The sequence below is a fragment of the Petaurus breviceps genome, unplaced genomic scaffold (genome assembly GCF_028583685.1).
Source record: "Petaurus breviceps papuanus isolate PSGF00001 unplaced genomic scaffold, PetGlider_PUasm1.0 90822, whole genome shotgun sequence".
NCBI lineage: Eukaryota > Metazoa > Chordata > Mammalia > Diprotodontia > Petauridae > Petaurus > Petaurus breviceps.
Genome location: NW_027187351.1, coordinates 3,238,358 through 3,260,371, shown reverse-complemented (window position 1 = coordinate 3,260,371; position 22,014 = coordinate 3,238,358). Strand labels below are relative to the sequence as shown.

Here is a 22,014-nt window from a genome sequence, read left to right as displayed (position 1 = left end):
ACAGTGCTGTTGTTGCAGGGGTCTGGGAACCTTTCTGTTGGTTCAGAAGCCCTGAAGAAGGATTTTCTTGTTGTATGTTTACAGAAATCCTGGAAGAGGGTTTTGCTAATGTTTTCAGGGGTTCTAGGACTGTTCTACAGACAGAGGATGAATTAATGAAGAGACTGGCAATGTATCTTGTGGCCTTGCTAAGCCTTGTCTCCCCAGGAACTAAGATTGCTGAGAACTTGCCTCGTGTCAAGATGAAGAAAAGACCTCCATTTGGGTATTAAGTGCTGTGCTTAAACTTGCTGTAACTCTGGGGTAGATTCAATTGTGATCCAGGGGTGGGGAACTTTTGACCTTTTTGTGTTCTATGGTTGAACAAATGAATGTACTTTACTTATGTTTGGAAACTAATCTCCATTTGAGAAGAGGGGATTTGTGGTGGACTAAATGAAGAGTAGTATTTAGAACAGGGACTTTGTAATTGATTGAATGAATGGAAGGTCCTGGGGTAGAGTAGTACTTGGAGATTATTTAATCACACTTAGTAAATGCTGTATTTTGAATGATGTCATGTTTTGACCTTCTCTGTTCTTGGTTTGTCACTGAATAAAATGGAGAGCACCTATGCTGGTAGTCTGAACCTTGGGAAGTTGCCTTTCCTTGGCATTACATTACATTACACCGTGTAACCTTGAGCAAGTTACTTAACCCCAATTGCTTAGGGGCAGCCAAGTGGCTCAGTGAGTAAGAGTACCGGCTCCAGTGTTGGGATGATCTGGAGATCGAATCCTGGGCTCAGTGAATGGGCCCCTTAAAGAAGTGAATCAAGGTACGGCCTCTTTAATTAAAAACAACAAATCATACTGTGAGGGGAAGACACTCAGGGTTGCTGTCAAAAGAGAAACAGTTATTATTGACTTTCACTCTGAGCCAGGAAGGCCCAAAAAATAGCCATTAAGTGGTGCTTGTGAGCTCCAGAGTGAAATGGGTTTAAGACTTAATCTTTGAGAAAGAGATCTAGGCAGTAAACCCCAAGTTAACGAGGCAGCTTTTGGCCATCAAAATTTACCTTCCTTTGTAGAGGACAGACAGAGGCAGAGGCGCCGAGCTGACTACCCAACTGTCTGGTTCCACATTCAGGGAGCTCAGACTACTCACAGATGGTGTTTGTACTTCCTTCTCAAAGAGGACCATGACAAAAGGATCAGTGTCCAAGAGTAAGGATGTGATATTCCCATTGTGACCCAGTCAGAGTTATGTTTAGTTCTGAGTACCATGTCTTAGAAGAGAATTGGTCAACCAGAGAGCATCTATATGAGAGCAAGGTGTTGAGTTCATGCTATATGGGGCTCAGTAGAAGAAACTGGGATTGTGAAAGAAAAGATGTGTGTGTGTGTGTGTGTGTATGGAGGGGGCATAATATCATGATAGTATTTGAAAGGCTGTTATGTAGAAGGCTTGGCCATATGGGGCAGAATTAGTTAGGCTAATAATGGCTTCTAAAGGAGTCAATTTAGTTTCGATGTAAGGGGAAAAAAATTCTTAATACTTGAACAGGGGCAGCTAGGTGGCTCAGTGCACAGCCAGACCTGGAGTCAGGAAGATCTGAGTTAAAATCCAGATTTAAACACTTACTAGCTGTGTGATTTTGGGCAAGTTACTTAACCTCTTTTTGCCTCAGTTTCCTTATCTGTAAAATTGAGATCATAATAGCACGTACCTCACAGGGTTGTTAGGATAAAATGAGATAGTAATTATAAAGTGCTTCGCACAGTGCATGGTAAATAGTAAGCACTATATAAATGGCCATTTGTTATTATTATTTTTATAGTTATACAAAAGTTATAAATATTAAAATATATATATATACACATGCATACACATATAAACATATATAGTTATACAGAAGTTATAGTTATACAAAAGTATATATATATATATATATATATATATATATACACATGCATACATACACACACACATACACAAACATATATAGTTATGCAAAAGTAGACTAGGCAGCCTTGGAGGCTGACGAGTTCCTCTATAGTCAAACCAAGTCTGGATGATCATTTGTCAAGCATACCATAGATTCATTTTTAAGTATGAGTTGGACAAGATTGCCTTCCAACTCTTAACTTTTCAGATTCTTTGATATGTCTCATAAAGAGTAAATATAATATAAGAGCCAATGTTGCACAAAGAAAATCTCATTAACCATGAAGTCAGAAACCCTGGGTTCCAATCCTTCCTCAAACATTTAATGTATTAGCAAGAAATTAATCTCCATGAGCCTTAGTTTCTTCATCTGGAAAATAACAGGGTTGGATTACTTGGTTTCTGAGGTCCATTCAACTCTAGACCTATGTTCCTGTAATCCTAAATATAAACTGAATATATAAGAGAAGATGAGTGAGATTTTTCCATAACAATTTTATTTTAACTTATTGAAACTATTTTGATCTGCTTCATTTTAAAATAAATTAGTCTCCTATCATTTTTTTTCAAATATGAACAAGGCTTCCTATCAATTTGCAAATGATTCAATTTTTGAACATGTCAAATAGGAAACTGGGTCATTGGCAATAGAATATACAAAAGCTTTTTCTTTTTCCACTGTAGTATTTGCTTGAATCTATTGAAACGATTTAGATACCATGCCAGATGTGGGAGTTACAAAGACAAAAATGAAACAGTTCCTCTTATTAAGATAAAATAAAATCAGGGTTTTTTTGGGAGGGGGTATGGCATTGGAAAATAACCACTAATTCTGCTCTAATACTAAAGTCAGTTTCTCCTTTGCTATCTAAACTCTATTGCTCACTTTTTGTGGGCACAATGTCTCTTACCTTCTTCCTTTCTGGTTTCCTGGCTTGGCACACGGCCTGTTTTTCTGTGGCAAATGCCATTTTAAGTAAATTCCCATTATTTGGTGGTGAGGGATAATGGAGATCTCTGAGTTGTAAGATTCTGGGATTCCCGAATTGGTCTTTCTACTGTATTGTTCTGTAATCTTGATTCATTCAGTTACCCTGATGGCAGCTCCATCTAGTGTAAAAACACTAGATGAGCAGATAAAACACTTTGCTCTGGATTCCAGTCCCCATTCTTCTACCAATTGCAATGGATCTTTGGGCAAATAATATTATCTCTATAGATCTTAGTTTCTTCATCTGTAAAATGGGAGGGATTTGGTCAATTGGAGAAGGGCTAAATAAATTATAACATGTGAACATAAGGGAATATTACTGTGCTGTAAGAAAGGATGATTATGTTGATTCCATAGAATCATGGGAAGACTTTTATGTACTGATAACAAGTGAAGTCAACAGATCCAGGAAAATGACGTAAACAATGATTATAACCAGGAGTATGCTGATAAATATTTAACAACCAGCTCTTTGCTTTAAAAAAAGATAAATCATATACACTTTTATGTTTAGTCTGCATTATTAGCATGCTTTCCATCACTTTCTAGAAACATCTTCACTCCAAATGTTCACATGGAATATTTTTTCATGTCCAGTGATAAAGCCTTCTGAGCTTGTACTGATCTGATCAACCAGTCAGTCATACCGTACCTTGACCCTGACATAGTGATGTCATTTTGGTCCTCTTTGAGAATGAAGGACAACAATAAAAATATGCTTTCCATCACTTTCTTAAGTCCAGATAATTAGCAAAACATGAATCAAACCCTGGTTTGTAACATTTGCTGAACTATAAATACTCACATTGAAAATTTCATTTGGTTCTTGCTAACTGGTTTGGGGTGGCTTCAGTGCACTAGTGACTATAAAAACATAAACAGAAAGAACAAAATTAAGCAATTAAAAGGAATAGCTAAGTGGTGCAGTGGATAGAACTCCAGACCTGGAATCAGGAAGACATCATCCTGAGTTCAAATTTGGCCTAGATATGTGACCCTGGGCAAGTCATTTAATTCTGTTTGCCTCAGTTTCCTAATCTATAAAATGAGCTGGAGAAGGAAATGATGAGGTACAGGCTCTGGGAAACCCCTTGAATTCTGATTGAATCTTCCCATTTGATGAAGCATTTGCCTGAGGCCATAAGCATTTTATTATAGCTAGGCCCAAATCTCTTACTCTTACTAGCCTAGCCCTCCATTGTCCAGCTACCTCCCACCCTTGATCCTCCCAAAATATGTATACCCAAATCTGTTACCCTTAAATCAGCCTAGCCCTCCATTGTCTGTCATCTCCAGGTAACCTACAGCTATTTCCCACCCTTAATATCTCATTACTGGAGTCTGACCCCATTTGACTTCTCCTGAAGACCCTCCCCAACCTCCTCCTCTAGACCACCCCTAGAACGCTCCCACAATCTTTCTGTATATAAGCTCCATCTTGCCTCCATGATGGGCAGAGAATTATCTAACCCAGACTCACTGTGTGTCAGATTATTCTGGCCTGTTTGTCCAATACACACCTCACAGATACCTCCTCCTATATCCCTCACAGATAGGCTCCATAAGAGTGTACCCATTATGGCAAACCTTTAATAAATTTTGCTTGTCTTTGACTGAGAGAATACTTGAGTCTAATTCATTCTGCAGGCCCCAGCATGTTGGTATTTTGGAGTCTCAAGCACCCCTAAACCTTAAACCTCAATAGGAAATGCAAACCACTCTAGCATCATGAAGAGTCAAATATAAATGAATAACAACTAAAGAACTACAAAAAAAAAATTGAATCTGGATGCTGTGAAATTATAATGAATAAATGTGGCCCCAAAGAGGATATGAAGTACAATGGGTATGGAACACTACATATAATATCAAACTTGGTTAATATATCAATTGGTTTGTTGATCTTTTTTCTTTCTGTTGTAAGAGATGGCTTTCTGGAAGGAACACATCTATTTGGATATATATATATATATATATATATATATATATAATATAAAATCAAAAGATATCAATTAGAAAATTTGAAGAGACTAGATCATTTCTAAGATCCTTTCTACTTTTATTATTCTATTGTTCCCACTATGAGACAGAAGATTCTGTTCACTACTCACTGTACCGGGATACTTAAATTTCAACTTAGTGTAAATTGCAACTTAGAGAATATTTGCAAAGTACGCCTTTTTTTCTTGGAAAGAAGGTGCAATGCAGGCATACAAATCTGTATTTATTCTCAAAGCCTTCTTGTGGGTGACTGAGTAGGGGAACAAAAACCAAGAACTGTCCAAATAATCCTGTGTTAAAAGAGCCTTCTGCTTTGCAGATGATTGCTCTAGGTTATGGTTGTAGAATCTTTTCCTCTTGTTGTTTTTGTTCAATCTGACAATAAAGGGATAACCCTGATCTTTAGAGCTTGCTATTCAGTCCCTTTTACGTATTCAAAAAAAAATCACTTTATTTTAAAGTTGGAAGGACACTTTGCAAAGATTTCTCATGTATGCCACTGATTTTCTTCCTTCTACTTTCCATTCCCACCATCTTTCTACCTCTTGGACCAAGGAGACCAGCAAAATAAAAACTCTGGTCATTTCAGATACTGGAAGATCATGGCAAGCTGGTTAATTTTGCACAGACGTAAAAAAAAAAATCCACATCTGCTGCAGTTTTGTGTTGCATAATTGATTTAATCTCTAATTTTAGAGGAACGCTGAACTCTTTTTTTTGCTGGACTCTGCATACATTTCTCTAGGGCAAAAACTGTCCTACTTTTTCCTCCCTGGTATCTGTTTAATGCTAGGCCATTTTTTCCCAAGACTGTAAACTACCCTCCGTGAAATAAATGAAATCACAGTTGGAATACAGCTTACTGTACAGACTTATCACCACAAGATAAGGGCAACACCACACGCATTTACTTTAACGTCCCCCCTCCTCTCTGTTCCCCTTCTTTCTGCTCTAGCAACATCTTCATATTGGCTGAAAGAACACATTAGTGCTTCTGCTGATAGCATAAACACTATTACCTACACAGAGGGGCAGCGGGGCTTAGTGGGTTAAGCCACATGATGAAAAATCATAGGCTGTGAGTTCTAATCCTTGATCTCCTATTCACTTGCTGTGTGACCCTAGGCAGATTCACTTAAGGTCTCTGTCTCTGTCTGTCTCTCCCCCATACCTATAACATATCGATTAAAATACTGACCTACTTGACCAAGTCATACCTTTGAGGAATGACCTATAAAGGCATGGATGTGCTCCAGAACCATGCAATGAGATTGAAGTACTTACAAATAACAAGTGGTTTATTAATTAGCTTAGTACAGTTGGTTGTAATAATTTTGTAACTATAATTTATTTACACTCAACTGTTAGACCCATCAAAATGACTACTCATATAGATTAACTCTCAAGATTTCCACTGGCATGAAAAGCCCTGTTATAAGAAGGCTCATTTACAGCATTCTGTTGTAAAAAGTGGCTCTCTGAGAGAAGTAGAGATCTAGTGGAAATTTAGGCCATGTAAAATCAAAGGACATCAATTTAAAATTTGAGGGGGGGAAAGACTAGAGAATCAATGGGATGTGTTATATTTTATTATTCTGTTATTCTCACTAAGAAATAAGTACTACTCACTACTCACTAAGACCTTGTACTACAATATTTAAATTGAAACTTAGATGATGTGGTAAAATACATCTTATTCTTGTAAAGAAGGTGCAATGTAAGTATATAAATCTATAGTTATTCTCAAATTTATCCTTCTTTTCTCACTAGTCAAAAATTGAGAAAGTTAGCTTTCTTGCTGGAATTTTCTATACTTTTTCCATCAGTTGGGTATGCTGACTTTATTTCTCCTTCTCCCTTTACTGCACCCCCTTCTTATCCTCCTTTACTTCCAAATGGGACACATAATTGAAGTGAAACCATGTCTATAACTCCGGGTACAAAAGGAGAGGGAAATATCTCCATAGGGAAATAATCCTCCTAAATAATCCTCCTTGGACTTGTTCTTGCTGCCTGTCTTGGCAAGGATGTGAATTCTTCAGATAAATCTAGTAAAATTTGCTATTCCTACCTGTAAAATGGAGGATGGCTGTTGTTAATTTCTGCCAGGGATTTGTGGTGTCGGTATTAATGGACTGTGTTTATATCATTTTATATGGTTTTTATGCTTGTATTTCCAATGGTTAGTGCAATGCCTGGCGCATAGCAGATGCATAAAACCCTTGTTGAATGAATGAATCAGTGTTAGGCTTAGAAAAGAACGTATTCCTTAAAGTATATGGTATTTGGCTACTTGGTAGCACCATTGGATATATTTCAGCAGTACGAAAATATCATCCACATAATACAGAAAGTTGTACTTTGCACCTGTATGTATTAAGTTTGTATCTGAGGTATGAAGTTTGGCATTTGTAGAATAGCTCTAATTTAAAGACCGTATTTATGTGAGACCTTTGGGAAAACTATATATGTCTTCCCCACATTGTAGTTTCTGTTTATATGGAGCAAGAGAAGATGTTAAATGTGTAACAAGTGGAAATTTCACTCGAATCCAGTAAATCAGGAGATACTGGTCTGCAGAAACAAAAGCACTCTTAAAAGTTGAGGACAAAAATGTAGAACCAGCTAGTTGTTCATATAGGATCTTCTACTTAAAAGTTTTATTGGCATACACATATACACCCATGTTATACATGTACATGTGTGTGCGCACATTAAGTATTGCAAATAATTAAAATAACATTTGTACAATATGCTTGTTGTGTGTGTATTTATACATGTGTATATATGTATGTGTTGTGTTGTGTGTGTATTTATACATGTGTATATATGTATGCATATAATCACATAACAACTTGGTTTAAATGTTGCTTAGCAAATACTCTTACCAAGTTCACTTGAATGAGCAAATCTAAATATTTTCAATGAGCTCATTCATCGTTTGCTTATGGGTGCCTGTATAATTTATTTATACATATATGTGTATATATAATATGTGATATACATGTGTTTATAATTTAGAGGCATGTTATCAGTAACTCATCTACATTGTCTAATATAGTCACTTGTCTTTGCCTTCTTGAAAGTCTAACATAATTTTTAATGTTCAAATGAAGTTACTGGAAAACTTTTCTTTTTAAACAGGTACTTTTTCTGAGCCCTTACAGAAAGGGCAAACACTTTTGATCCAGCTTCAAACCTCTGAGGGAGTCTACTGTGACCGTTTGGATGGAATTAATATTGCTCCGGGAACTATTGGTAGGAATATATGTTTATATATTTAAATTAAGTGAATGAAATGTAGAAAGGTACCTGGCATACTCAAATAAAGTGCTGGCTTGAATTCAGAATGCCCTGTGTTCACTGCCTCTGACACATACCAGTTGTGTGACCCTGGACAACTCACTAAACTTCTCAGTGTCCCAGACAAGTCTTTAAAAGTATTAATCTGGTGCTAATCTTCATAGGTAGAAGTAGTTGCTATGTAGTCATCCACTTGGATTAAAATGACATCAATTCAAAATATAAACATATTGTGTTTACATATTTGTGTGTATGAGAAGTAGGAAGGAAACTTGCTATGAATCTGCTCTTATGTATGCTTAGTAGATCATTTGAGGAGGATTTTTATTAGTTGTGAGATCTCTCTAGTTGATCATATCCCAGTAAAACAGGCTGGGTAGCCAGTCTCTACATTTGCCATTGTTATATTGATAGATCCAACTAAAAAGAGTGTCATAGAAAAAAACAAAAACCACACACACACAAAACCTAAAATGGCTTCTCAGTCACATATGTTATGCCCTACAAATAACTCAGTTTTAAATAACAGCAGGGATAATGAGCTTTTTTCCCTTGATTGTCCTAAGCTCTGCCACCTCCTTGGTTTGGGTGATTCTGTATTGAATAGTGAAGATGGTAAGAGAATTGCTTTCTTATTTCTCAGGGTCCCTCCAAGGACTCAACACCATTAAGCATTAGATCATCTCTGTTGATTCTTGTTTTTTGAAGGGGGGAAGGCAGGGCAATTGGGATTAAGTGACTTGCCCAAGGTCACACGGATAGTGAGTGTTAAGTGTCTGAGGCCAAATTTGAACTCAGGTCCTCCTGACTCCAGTGCTGGTGCTCTATTCACTGTACCACCTAGCCGCCCCATGTCTTTTGATTCTAAAAAAATGTGTTAATTTGTTTTCTGTCAATGCACAGATGATGTCGCATGATCTATCAATCAATTTCTCTTTCTATATTATTTATATCTATATAATCATACTCATGATGTCATTTTTTCCTTCCAAAATGATCAACAAAAACAAATATCATCTCTTTCTAAATCATCTTTAGCTTTCTATCATGTTTCTCTATTATCTCTCTGTTTCTCTCTGTCTCTCTATCTGTCTGTCTGTCTCTCCCTTTGGCCAGCTCTGATGTTTTTTGTTTTTTTTTTTACTTCACACAGGTTTATGTTTAATCAGAATTGCAACCAGTACAAGTGCATTATTCTTGAGTTTTATCTTAGAAATCCTTTAAATTAAGTAATTTTAAAGAATCTGCCTTAAATATTCATTCATTCATTTAGTCAATAAACATTTGTTAAGTGCCTGTTGCATGGTGGACACTATGCTAAGCACTGTGGTGAAAACTTTTAAAGAGGCAAAGGAAAGTCCTTGTCCTAGAGGATCTAAAAATCGAATGGGGAAGAAAATGAATAAAAAGAAGCTGAAAAGCTGAGGGGTGGGGGAAGGGAAGGGAGAGTGGGTAGGATAGGGAATGATGAAGTCCTATAGCCAAGTGGGAAGTAATGAGGTATCTGCCTGGGGTCCTTCCTTAAATAGAGGATCTGGGGGGAGTTCTCAGATGTCCAGCTTCCACCATTTCCAGTCAAGAGCCATGCTCTGAATACAGGTTTTGGGCAGTACCCAGCATATTCTAGATTCTCAGTAAAGCCTCAGAAATACCCTCTTTGGGGGTCAGTTCCTCATTAAAATAATGAAAAATAATGATATTTCTTGGGTTGGTTAAGTTTATTCCATTAGTGTCATCATCAACCTTCTAATTTTCAACAAATACTTATTGAGCACCTAGTATGTTTGAAGAACAGTGCCAGGTATTATAGGGATAGAAAGAAAGACTCACTTAAGGATCTGACAATTGGGTTTCCTCGAGTCTTTATGGCGCTAGAATGAAATGAACAAAGAAATAGTAGGTCTTTCTCCTCCTATCATGCTGGGTCCATAATTATCTACATGAAGCAAGTAAAATTGCAACATAAATGACAGATTTAACTTCTCTTAATCTTCATTAATAAGTATGTTCAAAGAAATAGTGCATTAATTGAAATGTCAGACTAATTCAGGATTAAACAGCAAACTTTTTTTCTTCAAAAAGCAAAAGCTTTTTTTGTTGTTGTTGTCGCTTTAAATCTTCCAAAAATATATTAGTTCACTTTCTTTAGTCATGAAGGCCAATTCTCATGTAAAAGCCCATAGATGTAGAAAGTATATGAGATTGAAAAACAAGTCTATAATAACCCAGGCTATACTCTGGAATACTCTCCTCTCCTTCCCTTCCCCTTCCCTCCCTTCTCCTTCCTCTCTCCTCTCATCATCCGCTACCCCTACCCTCTCCTCTCATCATCCGCTACCCCTCTCCTCTCCCCTCCCCTCCCCTCCCCTCTCCTCTCCTCTCCTCTACCTCTTCTTTCTTTTCCTCTACTTCCCCTGTCCTTCCACTCTCCTCTCCCTCTCCTCCCTTCTCCCTTCCCCCTCCTCTCTTATTCCTCTCCCCTCCCCTTCTTTTCTTCTCCCCTTTTCCTTTCCTCCCTTTCCCCTCCCCTCTCCTCTTCTCTCATCTTTTTTAATCCTCTCTTACTCTCTTCTCCTTTCCCCCCAGTTATTTCCCCCTTTCTTCCCTCTTTTCTAATTTCTCTTTTCCTTTTCCCTGTCCTCTCTCCCTTTCTTTCTTTGCTCTTCTTTCCTCCTTTCCTTACACTCCAAAAGCCACCCCCCCCTTCCCCCGGCACTAATATCAACTTGTAAAATTGGCTTTTTCTCATAAATTACAGTGAAGAAAAATTCCTACCATTTAGAGTTCCATTCATTTGGGTTCTAGTTCATTGAGGTTTTGCTATACTTGCTAATTAGTAAACATTCTTTAAGTGCTTGTATCATGCCAGATGTTGTAGGAGACAAAAAGTGGACTAATTATACAAATAAGTTTTCTTTGGCCTTCTTATTCTTGTTAAAGTCATTGCTGAGAATTGTGGGTTCTGGAAAATTGGGAATTATGTTTAAAATGAAGCTTGGCATTTATGTATGTACAGATAGAAAGACCTGAAGGAATATAGCTGGACTTTATCAAGCAAATCTCTGTTAAGACTTTAACCCTTTTGTCTGACAAGAACCATATTTTGAAACCAAGGACCTAAAGATGTATTCTTTGATAATTATAAGAGGACTTAAAGTCTAACAGGACAAAAGATTGATGTGAATTACTGGAAACAAAACTAATGGCACTAAATCCCTCTCTTCTAGGAAACAAAATGCACTCCACCTTGGCCCAGCCCCAACTCCATGCATACTAAATAACATAAAATACTGAAACAACAAATTTATATATTAAGGGCAGTGATTTCAGAGGTATTCTAGTAGATAATTCTTTAAATATGATGATATCTTTCTCTGCAGATTCTATTGACCTACTGACTTCCTTTAAATCCCAACTAAAATCCATCTTTTACTGGAAGCCTTTACTCAATCCCTCTCAATTCTAGTGCCTTCCCTCTCTCAATTATTTTCTATTTATCACGTATATAGTTTGCGTTGTATATATTTGTCACCATGTTGTCTCTCCAGTTAGATTGTAAGCTCCTTGAGGACAGGGACTGCCTTTTTCCTCTTTTTATATCTCCCGTGTTTAGTGCCGGCACATAGTAGGTGTTTAAAGAATGTTTATCATCTGATTCACTATAGATTTATTTCTAAGTTTTGCATCATCTTTATATTATATAACATTTTAGTTTCCTTACATGGCCCACAACTAATCAATATCATTGCCACTTGGGTACACTTGGAACAATATAAAGATATTTAGAACATCCACATTAATCTTATCAGATTAAGTGTAAACTTTTCAACATCTGTCATATAGTTGGGTTTTTTTAACCATTATCATTTTTAACATTCTAACCTCTTTAGTGATCTCTTGCTATGCTTATTAATTTCCTGTGTGTGTCTTCTACTTGCTCCAGGGGTTTATGGGAAGGTGCAGCTTCATAGTGCATACCCTAGGAAGGCCTGGACTCATCTTGGAGCTGATATTGCATCAGGAAATGAGAGGTGAGAAGTCAAAGTTGTTTGGGTCATTATGGAGACTTGTTATTTATACTGTGTCACCTTAAAGTGTTATTTCAATGAAAAGTTAATTTTTAAATGAAATCACCTTCAGAAACATTTATTTATGAAAGATTAGTAAATTAGAGTTTGGAGGAATTTCTTTAGAGACATGCATTTTGGAGTTTCATAATAAAACCTTGCCAGTTCTGGGTAAATAGGGGGAGATATTGGTCTGTTTGAATGAATGAAAAGTATGAATTATAGATAAATTTAAAGGAAAATGAATTTTATTACTTAGAAACACATGGAGTTACTTGAATTAGGCCGAAACTATTATTTAGTAAAGATTCTTAGAGGGTTTGTTTGAATGAAAGTGCACATGCTTTACATTTAGCAAATTAATTTTATATACAATTGTGCTACCAAACTAACTTTTTTGGTCTAATTTTCTTTATTTGTAAAATGAGAGTATTCAACTCAATATCCTCTAAAGTTTCTTCCACCTCTAAATAGATGGTACTACTTGAAAACCATTTATTGTTTAAAGTAGTGTAAACATTCTCCTATAACTTTATTTACAATAATGGTTTGCTAAACAATTCTTTTCTCTCTGGTTATGTTATAGTAAATTTTACTCTGACCCTAGTATTAATTAGTGCCAACTCAGAATTTGTGTCATTTCCTATAGCAGGGATATTTCTTCTGGAGACTAATGTTTAGTTAGAAAAGTTTTCACTTGCATTTTTGTAAATCTCATGCTTATACAACCAGTCAGAGAAAGGAGAAAAGGACATTCTGGAACAAGATACATTTTCTTTGGTGGAACTCTCAATAGATATGGGAAAGTTTGGAATACGGTCAATTTTTCTTGCAAAAATGATTTTAATCTTGAAAATCCTAAATTAAGGTGCTGGTATAACCTCTAGGAAGGAACATCTGACAGATTACTGTAAATATAGGATCAGAGCTCAAAGAAGACATTAGGGCTGGAGATAATACATTTCGATTGATTAATCAATAAACATTTATTAAGCATCTACTATATGCCAACATTGTGCTAAATTCTGATCACATAAAAAGAAGCAAAAGACAGTCCCTGACTTCAAGGAGCTTGCTATCTAATGAGGGAGACAACATAGAGAAAATATGTGCAAACAAGCTACATCCTAGATAAATAGGATACAATTAACAGAGAGACAAAACTATAATTAAAGGGATTAGGGAAAATTTTTTAGTAAAATGTGGGATTTTAGTTGTGATTTAAAGGAAGCTAGAGAGGTTAATTGCTAGAGCAGAGGAGGGAGAGTGTGCCAAGCATGGGAGAGAGCCAGCAAAGAATTCCTGGAGCTGAGAAATAGTGTCTTGTTCATAGAATGGCCAGGAGGCCAGTGTCACTAGATCAAAGAGCATGTGTTGGGGAGTAAAATGTAAGAAGACTGGACAGGTAGGTAGGAGGGCACTCAGTTGTAAAGGGCTTTGTATTTGCTCCTGGGTACTATAGGAATCCATTGGAGTTTATTAAGAGGGGTTGGGGGTGGTGGTAGCACAATCACACTTGTTCTTTAGGAAAATTACTGTGTGGCTGAATGAAAAATGGATTGGAGTGGAGAAGGACTTGAGACAGGAGACCCATCAAGAGGCTATTACAATAGTCTAGACATAAGTTAACAAGGGCCACCCTAATGGTGGCAAGTGCCAGGGGATAGAAAGGTTTTTTGAGAGGTTGCAAAGGTAAAATTGACTGTCCTTGGCAATAGATTTGATATGGGAGGTGAGAAATAATGAGGCATACAGCTAAGATGTAAGCCCAAGGCAGGGGACTGGGAGGAAGAGTTGTCCCCTATAGAAATAGAAAAGATAGAAAGCAAGGAGGGTTTAGGGGGAAAGATAATGTGCTCCATTTTGGGTTTGTTGAATTTATGATGTCTCCTGGACACCCAGTTTGACATGTCTGAAAAGCTGTTGGAGATGTGTGATCTGAGGTCAGCAGAAATACTGGGGCAGGTAAGGTAGATTTGAGAATCATCAGCCCACATCAATCACCCTGTGTTCTGCTATTGCATTTGCTGCCTTACTCTATGACTATTGCATTGTACTTCTGCTTGACTGTTTTGTGCATGAAGATGGACTTTGATACTTAGCTATGTTATTGGCTGCCAGAGGGCAGGATCTCTCTGTGTGTGTGTGTGTTTCCTTAAGTGCTTAGCATAGAATCTAGAGTACAATAGCCTGCCAATTAAAAAAAAAAACAAACAAGCAAACAAACCCCCTAAACAACAACAAAAACCCCAAAACAAAACAAAAACTTATTTAGCTAAATGAAAGATTTATGTCAAACTGATTTTTTTATGGAAACCAGAATTTTATAATAATAATAATAATAATTGAAAACATTTATATAGTAAGAACTATATAAATGTTTGTGATGATGATGTTGATGTTCTAGGCACTGTGTTAAGTTCTTTACAATTATTCTCTTATTTGAACACCACAGCAACCCTGGGAGGTAGGTGATATTAACCCATTTTTTAGATGAGGAAACTGAGGCAAACAGATTAAGTGACTTTCCCAGAGTAATACAACTGGTATGTATATGGAGCCATATTTGAACATCAGTTCTTCCTGACTCCAGGCCTGGCTCTGTATTCACTGTAGCACATACCTGCCCAATCAGGTCTTTAGGACCCTCTGAATACCTCTAGATATACTGGCATAAGAATGTCACTACCTATGTTTCCCCGATAATAAGACACTGTCTTATCAATTTTTTTGGACAGAAAAACACCAGAGGGCTTATTTTCAGGGAGGGCTTATTTTAATGAACATTGACAGCAATTTTAGTAAACAGGTAAATGTGAACAAAAAAATGTACCTTTATTCAATAATGATCATGTCATCTTCTTCGACAACATCGTCATAAGTGTCCATACCCTGAATTCCGTCCTGGATGTCTTGCGCCTCCATTTCCTTCAGAAGAAGTGGACCCAATCTGTCATATCCCACAGTATAGCTCTCTTTAAATGAATATGTCTTGTCCAGGTAACCTGCTCTTAGTGCCTTGGCGACACAGCTGTCAGTAATTTTATCCCATGACTTCTTCACCCAAGTCGCGACTTCTTGCAGACAGGGCTTCACAAAGTTTCCACGCTGATTTCTTTCCATTCTATTTTCAATGTAGTCATTGACTTCCATGCGCAAATGGTCCTTGATGGTCCTTGAATGGTCCTTGAATAAACAAGCAAATGGCTTGTTTATTGCAATATCAAGGGTCTGGAGATAGGAAGTCATTCCTGCAGGAATCTTTACTTGATCTATTCTTCTCTCTGCAAGGAAGTTCATTTCTTTAGCGTGGTGAGTGCTGGCTGAATCCCAGACTATCAGACCTCTTTGGTTACCTCATATAACAAGTGGCAGCATTAAATCAACCCACTTTCTTATAACGGCTTGTGTACACCAGGCTTTTTCGGTTTCAAGAACATAAATGCCAGATACATGTTCAATCTTATCTTTCTTGCCCTTACTGATGATTTGAGGTGTGGCTTTCTTTCCATCCAAACGAATTGCCAAAACACAGGTGACCCGTGCACTTTCATAGCCAGTGGTGGGAATGTAGATTGACGTTGTACCCTGTGATGAATTGTTGTTTGAGATCCTTGTCCCATAAACACTGCAGTTTCATCCATAGCAATCATATTGCAGGTTTGGTACTTGGAAATGTCGATCCTATCAATAAAGGACTTGAATGCAAGTGCACGTTTAATAACTTCAGCATCTTCCAGCTTAAACAGTGTTGTTGATCTTCTTAGGGACAGTTCATACCGTTGAAGGAAACCATCCAACCAGTGTTGTGATGCTTTGAATCCTTCTGAGACCATTTCAAACTCTGGTGCCATTGAAAGGGCAAATGCTTGAATATCAGCCCTGAGCACAACCAAGGCCTTTGCTCTCCTGTCAGCAATCCATTCACCAATGAGGATCTCCAAGTCAGGATATAAGGGCTGCCGACCTGATCCAGACCTGCGCTTTTTCCCTTTTCCCTCATCCACCTGTTGATTGAGGTTATTATAATCTGCTCTCCATTTTCTGACCATTCGAAGATCCAAAAGTTTTTCTTTACAGAAAACTGCAAGATTCTTGCCATGTGACTCCTCTACAATTGCTTTCTTATACTCAACAGTATAGCTCTTCCTTTTTGTACTCATGTCTGGGGGTCAAAACAGACAGAATAATAAAATTATGACCATCAGTCCTTCTTTTCACTCCATCATGCCCCCTGAGTTCTTTTTTCCTCCATCATGCCCTTTTTATCCTCCATCATGCCCCCTCACTCCCGCTTACATACCAGGTTTTTATGTTGTCCTGCCTCAGCTCTCCTCCGCAGCACTGCTCTCAATGGCGCCAGCAAGCAAATCACTGGGGAAGAATGACGCGCTCACTGCTGCAGCTCTGATTGGATGCAGCTTGGAGCGCGGTGTGCGTTTCACGGGGGGGGGGGACGGTTCATACAGAGGATACTGTAATGTAGCGTGTAGCGCAGGGGATCACCTTCACTACAGTAGCAATCTCAATAGGGCTTATTTTCAGGGGAGGGCTTATTTTTAGAGGAATCGTACACAGTAAGGGGAGGGCTTATTTTCAGGATAGGCCTTATTATCGGGGAAACACGGTACTACTTCTTGTCTGTAAGGTTGTTGCTTCATTTTGAATGGAGACATAAGGAGGAACTGACCACTGAAATAATTAGTGGAGTCTCTTAAGCAATCTGAGACCATGAATTCTATAGTGCCAGGAACTGTGATTTTAAATTTGCGTTTTTCCTCAGCATTTAGCACAGTGTAAGTACTACTTACATTGTAGGTGAGATAGTCCTAAAGGTTTCTGTTGATGTTATTGGGGCTTCAGTAAATTTGAATAAGATTGGTAAATGATTGGCTACAGAAGAAAAATACCAAATCTCTTGTAAAGTCACAAGTCACTCATCCCTTAACTATCTTTTCTTAGGAGAACAAAAAATGTCCCAGGCCCAGAATAGCCTAAAGCCTGGGGTTATATGCAGCCATTATCATTTAGCTTTAGCAGAATTTTAGTTCAGTTAACAAGACAGTTTAAAGTGTGTGTGTTTATATACGTGTGTCTCATACATGGTTTTAAAAGATGTTTGAAGGTGATTTAGGAAGCATACAATTGTGCTCCCTTAACAGTTTGGAGATACATTTTCCTTCAGCTGTGTAATGTATTAATGGCAAGAGAATGGAAAATGGGCTGATATTTTGTTTATCTTTTTAAAAAGTTATCTTTCAGGAGAGTTCCACTGTGATTATTCATATTTTCCTCCCTTTCTTTTCCCATCTGGATCCCATTTTTGGTTACAATTATGGTCACAAACAACTCTTCATCTTTCTGGTTTTATATTCAGAACAATTGAGGTCTCTTCTCTCCCCTGAATGATGCTTATTAGCATCAATCAGAGATACTGCATGCATCAAGGATTGGAACAATCATTAAACCAGGAGTCTTTGAAATGGTGGAGGTGGAAACAGGGGGAGTGAGAGTAGAACCAGGTGACATGGATATTATGATAGGGAGTACATCAAAAACTAATATTTGGAAGGCATCCACCCATTCATCCATTTCTTTAAGAAACATTTATAATAATGATGATGATGGTTTATATTTATTTATTACCTACTATGTGTGAGGTCCCATAGTTTATGGCAGACTTTAGGAATATTAAGATGAAAAATGATATATTCCTTGGCTTCAAGGATCTTGCAATCTGCTAGGGGATAAGATGTACATAAATAAATGCATTTTAAACTGTGAGTATGTATGACTTGAAATACAGTCATTAGTAAGCACATAGGAGAGATCTTATATTTACTGGTAATTTAACAGACAGAAATGGAAGCTGATCCCTAGCTATTTGTGACAAATTATAGGTAAAGATTTGATTGTGTGAAGAATGGAGAGAATGAGTAAGTGGTTGAAGTGACTTAGTGAAAACTGAGGGTTTATGGGGAGGGTACAGGAATTGTGCAGGTGTCAGTCCTTAGGTGATTGGAGGGTGTTTTGCAAGTATTCAGGTAGGAATCCCCAGAGGGTTCAGATCACCCTCCTGGGTGAACCTACATTTCAGGAGTGAAGGGGTGATTGAGTAGCAAGGCAATATAGGGAAAGGTGTGCCTAGCCTGTGTGAGCAGATGAAATTAAGAATGCACTAGGTCCCTTTAGTGATTGCCTATAGAAAGTAAGCTCCATGATGGTAGATATTGTTTCATTTCTGTTTTTGTATCCCCAGTACCTAAAACCATTGTGTCTGGCCAATAGGAGGTACCTAAAAAAAAGCTTACTGATGGATAGACTGATCTCTGTGACATGATTAATAACATCTCTCCTCAATTGTTCATGGCCCTTAGCCTGAACTTACTCCCTTTTGTACTTTGGATAATAGGATCACAAACTTTGGAAGTGAAAGGGACCTTAGAGTTCATCTAATTAATTTCTTATATTTTAAAGCTAAGGACACTAAGTCTCAAGGAGTTGAAGCAACTCACCCCAAATCACACAGGGAATGATAGCAGAGATAGGATTTAATCTCAGGTTCTCTGACTTCAAATTCAGTACCCCCCACCCCCACCACCACCACCACACACACACACACACACACACACACACACACACACACAACAACAACAACAACAACAACAACAACAACACCTTTTACTTGATATCATGGTTATTTGTGTGCAGGCTTTATCTTCCTCCTCCCTTTGGAATTAAAAGCTGTGTGAAGGCAGGTGTCCTAGTGTCCAGCAGAGCGTCCTGTACACAGTAGGTGTTTGGTAAATGTTTATTTATTCACTAGAATTCTCTGAACTGCTCCTCACTGTCTAGTGCCTCTCCTTCTGCACAAACTCCAATCAAGTTATCTGTATGAATTCTTTAAGGTGCTTCCTTACAAAGAACAAATGTATTCTCAAGACCACTGCTCCATTAAGCAGGCAAAAGCATAACCCATGGGATTTCCAATATATTATTGCCCAGGGTGAGGAACTCCCTTTCTCCACTACTTTGATACAGTCTTCATACCTGAGTGCAAAAGGGAGATTTAAGACCAAGGACTTTGTGACCAACTATTCCTTAAATGGAAAGAGCACTGAATATGGGACCTGAAGGAAACAGTAAAAGAGAAGAGATTGGGCAAATTCTGGGCAAAGGGAATGATAAAAGCAAATATATAGTGGAGGAAAAGTATACATACTCTATTGCTTCACTCATTTCTTTAATACTCATACCAGACCATAGATTCCAAGCTGGAAGGGACCTTAGAGGCCATTGGGCCCCTCTCCTTTTTGTTAGATGAAGAAATTGAGGGTGAAAAAGGCTGAGTGATTTACCCAGGGTCACATGGCTAGCAAGCAGCCAAAACAAGACTTGATATGCCCAACCTTTCACTAATCCAGTAGTTAGGCCACTGCTAGGTGTTTGATTTTGGGCAAGCCATGTAACTTCTCTTGACCACAGTTTTATTTCAGTTATTTGGTGGGGAAAGTAATGTGTCAAGCCTCAGAGAACCTGGACTTGATTCCCAACACTACTATTTACTACGCTATGATGTTTAACCTCTCTGAACCCATTTCTGATCTGTAATAGGAAGGAGTTGGCCTAAATAATCTCTGAAGGGGAAGGGAAAGGGAACAAGCATTTATTAAGCATGTTCCAAGTACCAGGGACTGTGCTTTAAAAATATTGTCTCATGGTCTCAAAAATATTGTGAACCTCTGAGATTCACTCACATATATATATATATACATATATATATATATATTTGTGTGTATACAACTCCCCAAATATGTATATGTGTGAATATGTGTATGTGTATAGGTGTATGCATGTAAAGGTATATGTATATAGGTGTGTGTGTATATATATATATATATATATATGTATATACATATATATATATATACACACAACAAGATTCTTAAGTTCTGGGCAGTTTTCAAATATTATTTCTTAGATCCTGGTATTTACTCAGGTTTTTTGGCTTGATTTGTTCTGGAAGATCCAGTCCCTTTACCATTCTAGTTACTCTCCTCCGAATGCCCTTCAGTTTGACACTGTTTTTCCTAAAATGAAGCTGCCAAAACTAAACACCTAAGCTCCTATTGTAGCTTGAGGATTATCACCTTGAAGGGGGTGGGTTATGAAGGGATTTAAATGCCAAACGGAGGATTTATATTTGGTCCTGGAGGTAATAGCAAGCCATTGGAGTTTATGGACTAGGACGTGACTTGGTCAAATCTGCACTTTAGGAAGGTCAGTTTTACAAGTGAGTGATAGGTGGACTGGAGTGAAGGGAAACTTAAGAAGCCTGACCAGCAGGCTGTTGAAGTAACCCAGGTATAAGATGGTATGGCTCTGTACCAAGTGGGGGTAATAGTGTCAGATAAGAGAAGGGGGCATATAAAACTGATGTCATAAAGATAGAGGCGACAGGACTAGGTGATGATTTGATATGGGGATGGATGAAGGAGGGAGTGAGGAGTTGAGGATGGTATGTAGGTGGCAAGCCTAGGTAATTAGGAGGAAGTTGATAAATGCCACTGTAATGCTGGCAAGTTAGGAAGAGGCCACAGCTATTAATGCTACCTTGCCACGTTATTGAATTGACATTGAGCTTTGTTACTCTATTGTCTAGCCAGGCCTGCCCAAGCCTGTTCTTATGTAATTGACATTTTGAACTTCATTGTATAACTTTATATTTATTTCTATTAAATTATAGTTGCTAAATTTGGCCAATGATTCCATCTTTGGCCAGTGATATCCTTTTGAATCATGAGGCTGTCATCCAGCATATTAACTGTCTCCCCTAGATTTGTATTGTGTGTGTGTGTGTGTGTGTGTGTGTGTGTGTGTGTGTGTGTGTGTGTAAAACATATGTCCATCTAACTATATAATAATCTTGGCAACAGTCATCAGTATTTAAACAGCATTTTAAAGTTTACAAAGTTTTTTTCATATTATCTCATTTGCTTCTAAAAAAAAAAACCTTGTGAAATAGATGTGGTTATTATCCCCACTTCACACATGAGGAAAATGAACCTGAGAGAAGTTAAATGATTTGCTTAGGGTCACACAGCTAGATAGTATCTGAGGAAGGATTTGAACTCAGTCTTTACCTGACTCCATGTCCAGGGTTCTATTCACTTAACTATCACAAAATAACAAATGTTAAATAGTGTCAATGCAATATTCACAGCACCAAAGGCAACCATGAATATGCCAACATAGTTCTGAATCACAAAATAAAACAGACTCTCCATATATAAGATAGAAGCAAAAGTTCAGACACCAGAAAGGTGAATCCCCAAACCAGAAAGCCAAATCCCAACACCAGGAAATCAAATCCATCATAGCAACAAAGAAGTTAATACACCTTATCACTGCAGAGAGTTAACACCATCCCCAAACCTTCCCATGAATACTATAACACAGCAGGGGAAAAACAAACACTCACAAGTCTAGATCTCTCCTTGCCTGCATCTTTTCTCCTCCCTACATTTAACTGCTCTGACTCCCAGTTTCCTGGGGCTCTGCTCCACCCTTCTGCAAACTCTTCCCACTATAGACTCCATGTGATTATATTTGGCCTGTTAGGGGGCAGGGAAGATCTTCAACTTCCCATTACAAATGAATGAAAAAATAATGAATAGATAGATAGATAGATAGATAGATAGATAGATAGATAGATAGATAGATAGA

The 22,014-nt window shown here is 37.7% G+C and overlaps 1 protein-coding gene across 1 annotated transcript in view; it reads left to right on the top strand.

Moving 5' to 3' along the window:
* PKHD1 (PKHD1 ciliary IPT domain containing fibrocystin/polyductin) overlaps positions 1–22,014 on the top strand; it is a 669,991-nt gene that overhangs the window by 466,339 nt on the left and 181,638 nt on the right. Inside the window, exons 54-55 of the mRNA XM_069070581.1 lie at positions 8,063–8,176; positions 12,165–12,252. Coding sequence (XP_068926682.1) covers positions 8,063–8,176; positions 12,165–12,252 — 202 coding nt within the window. The remainder of the gene's footprint in view (positions 1–8,062; positions 8,177–12,164; positions 12,253–22,014) is intronic.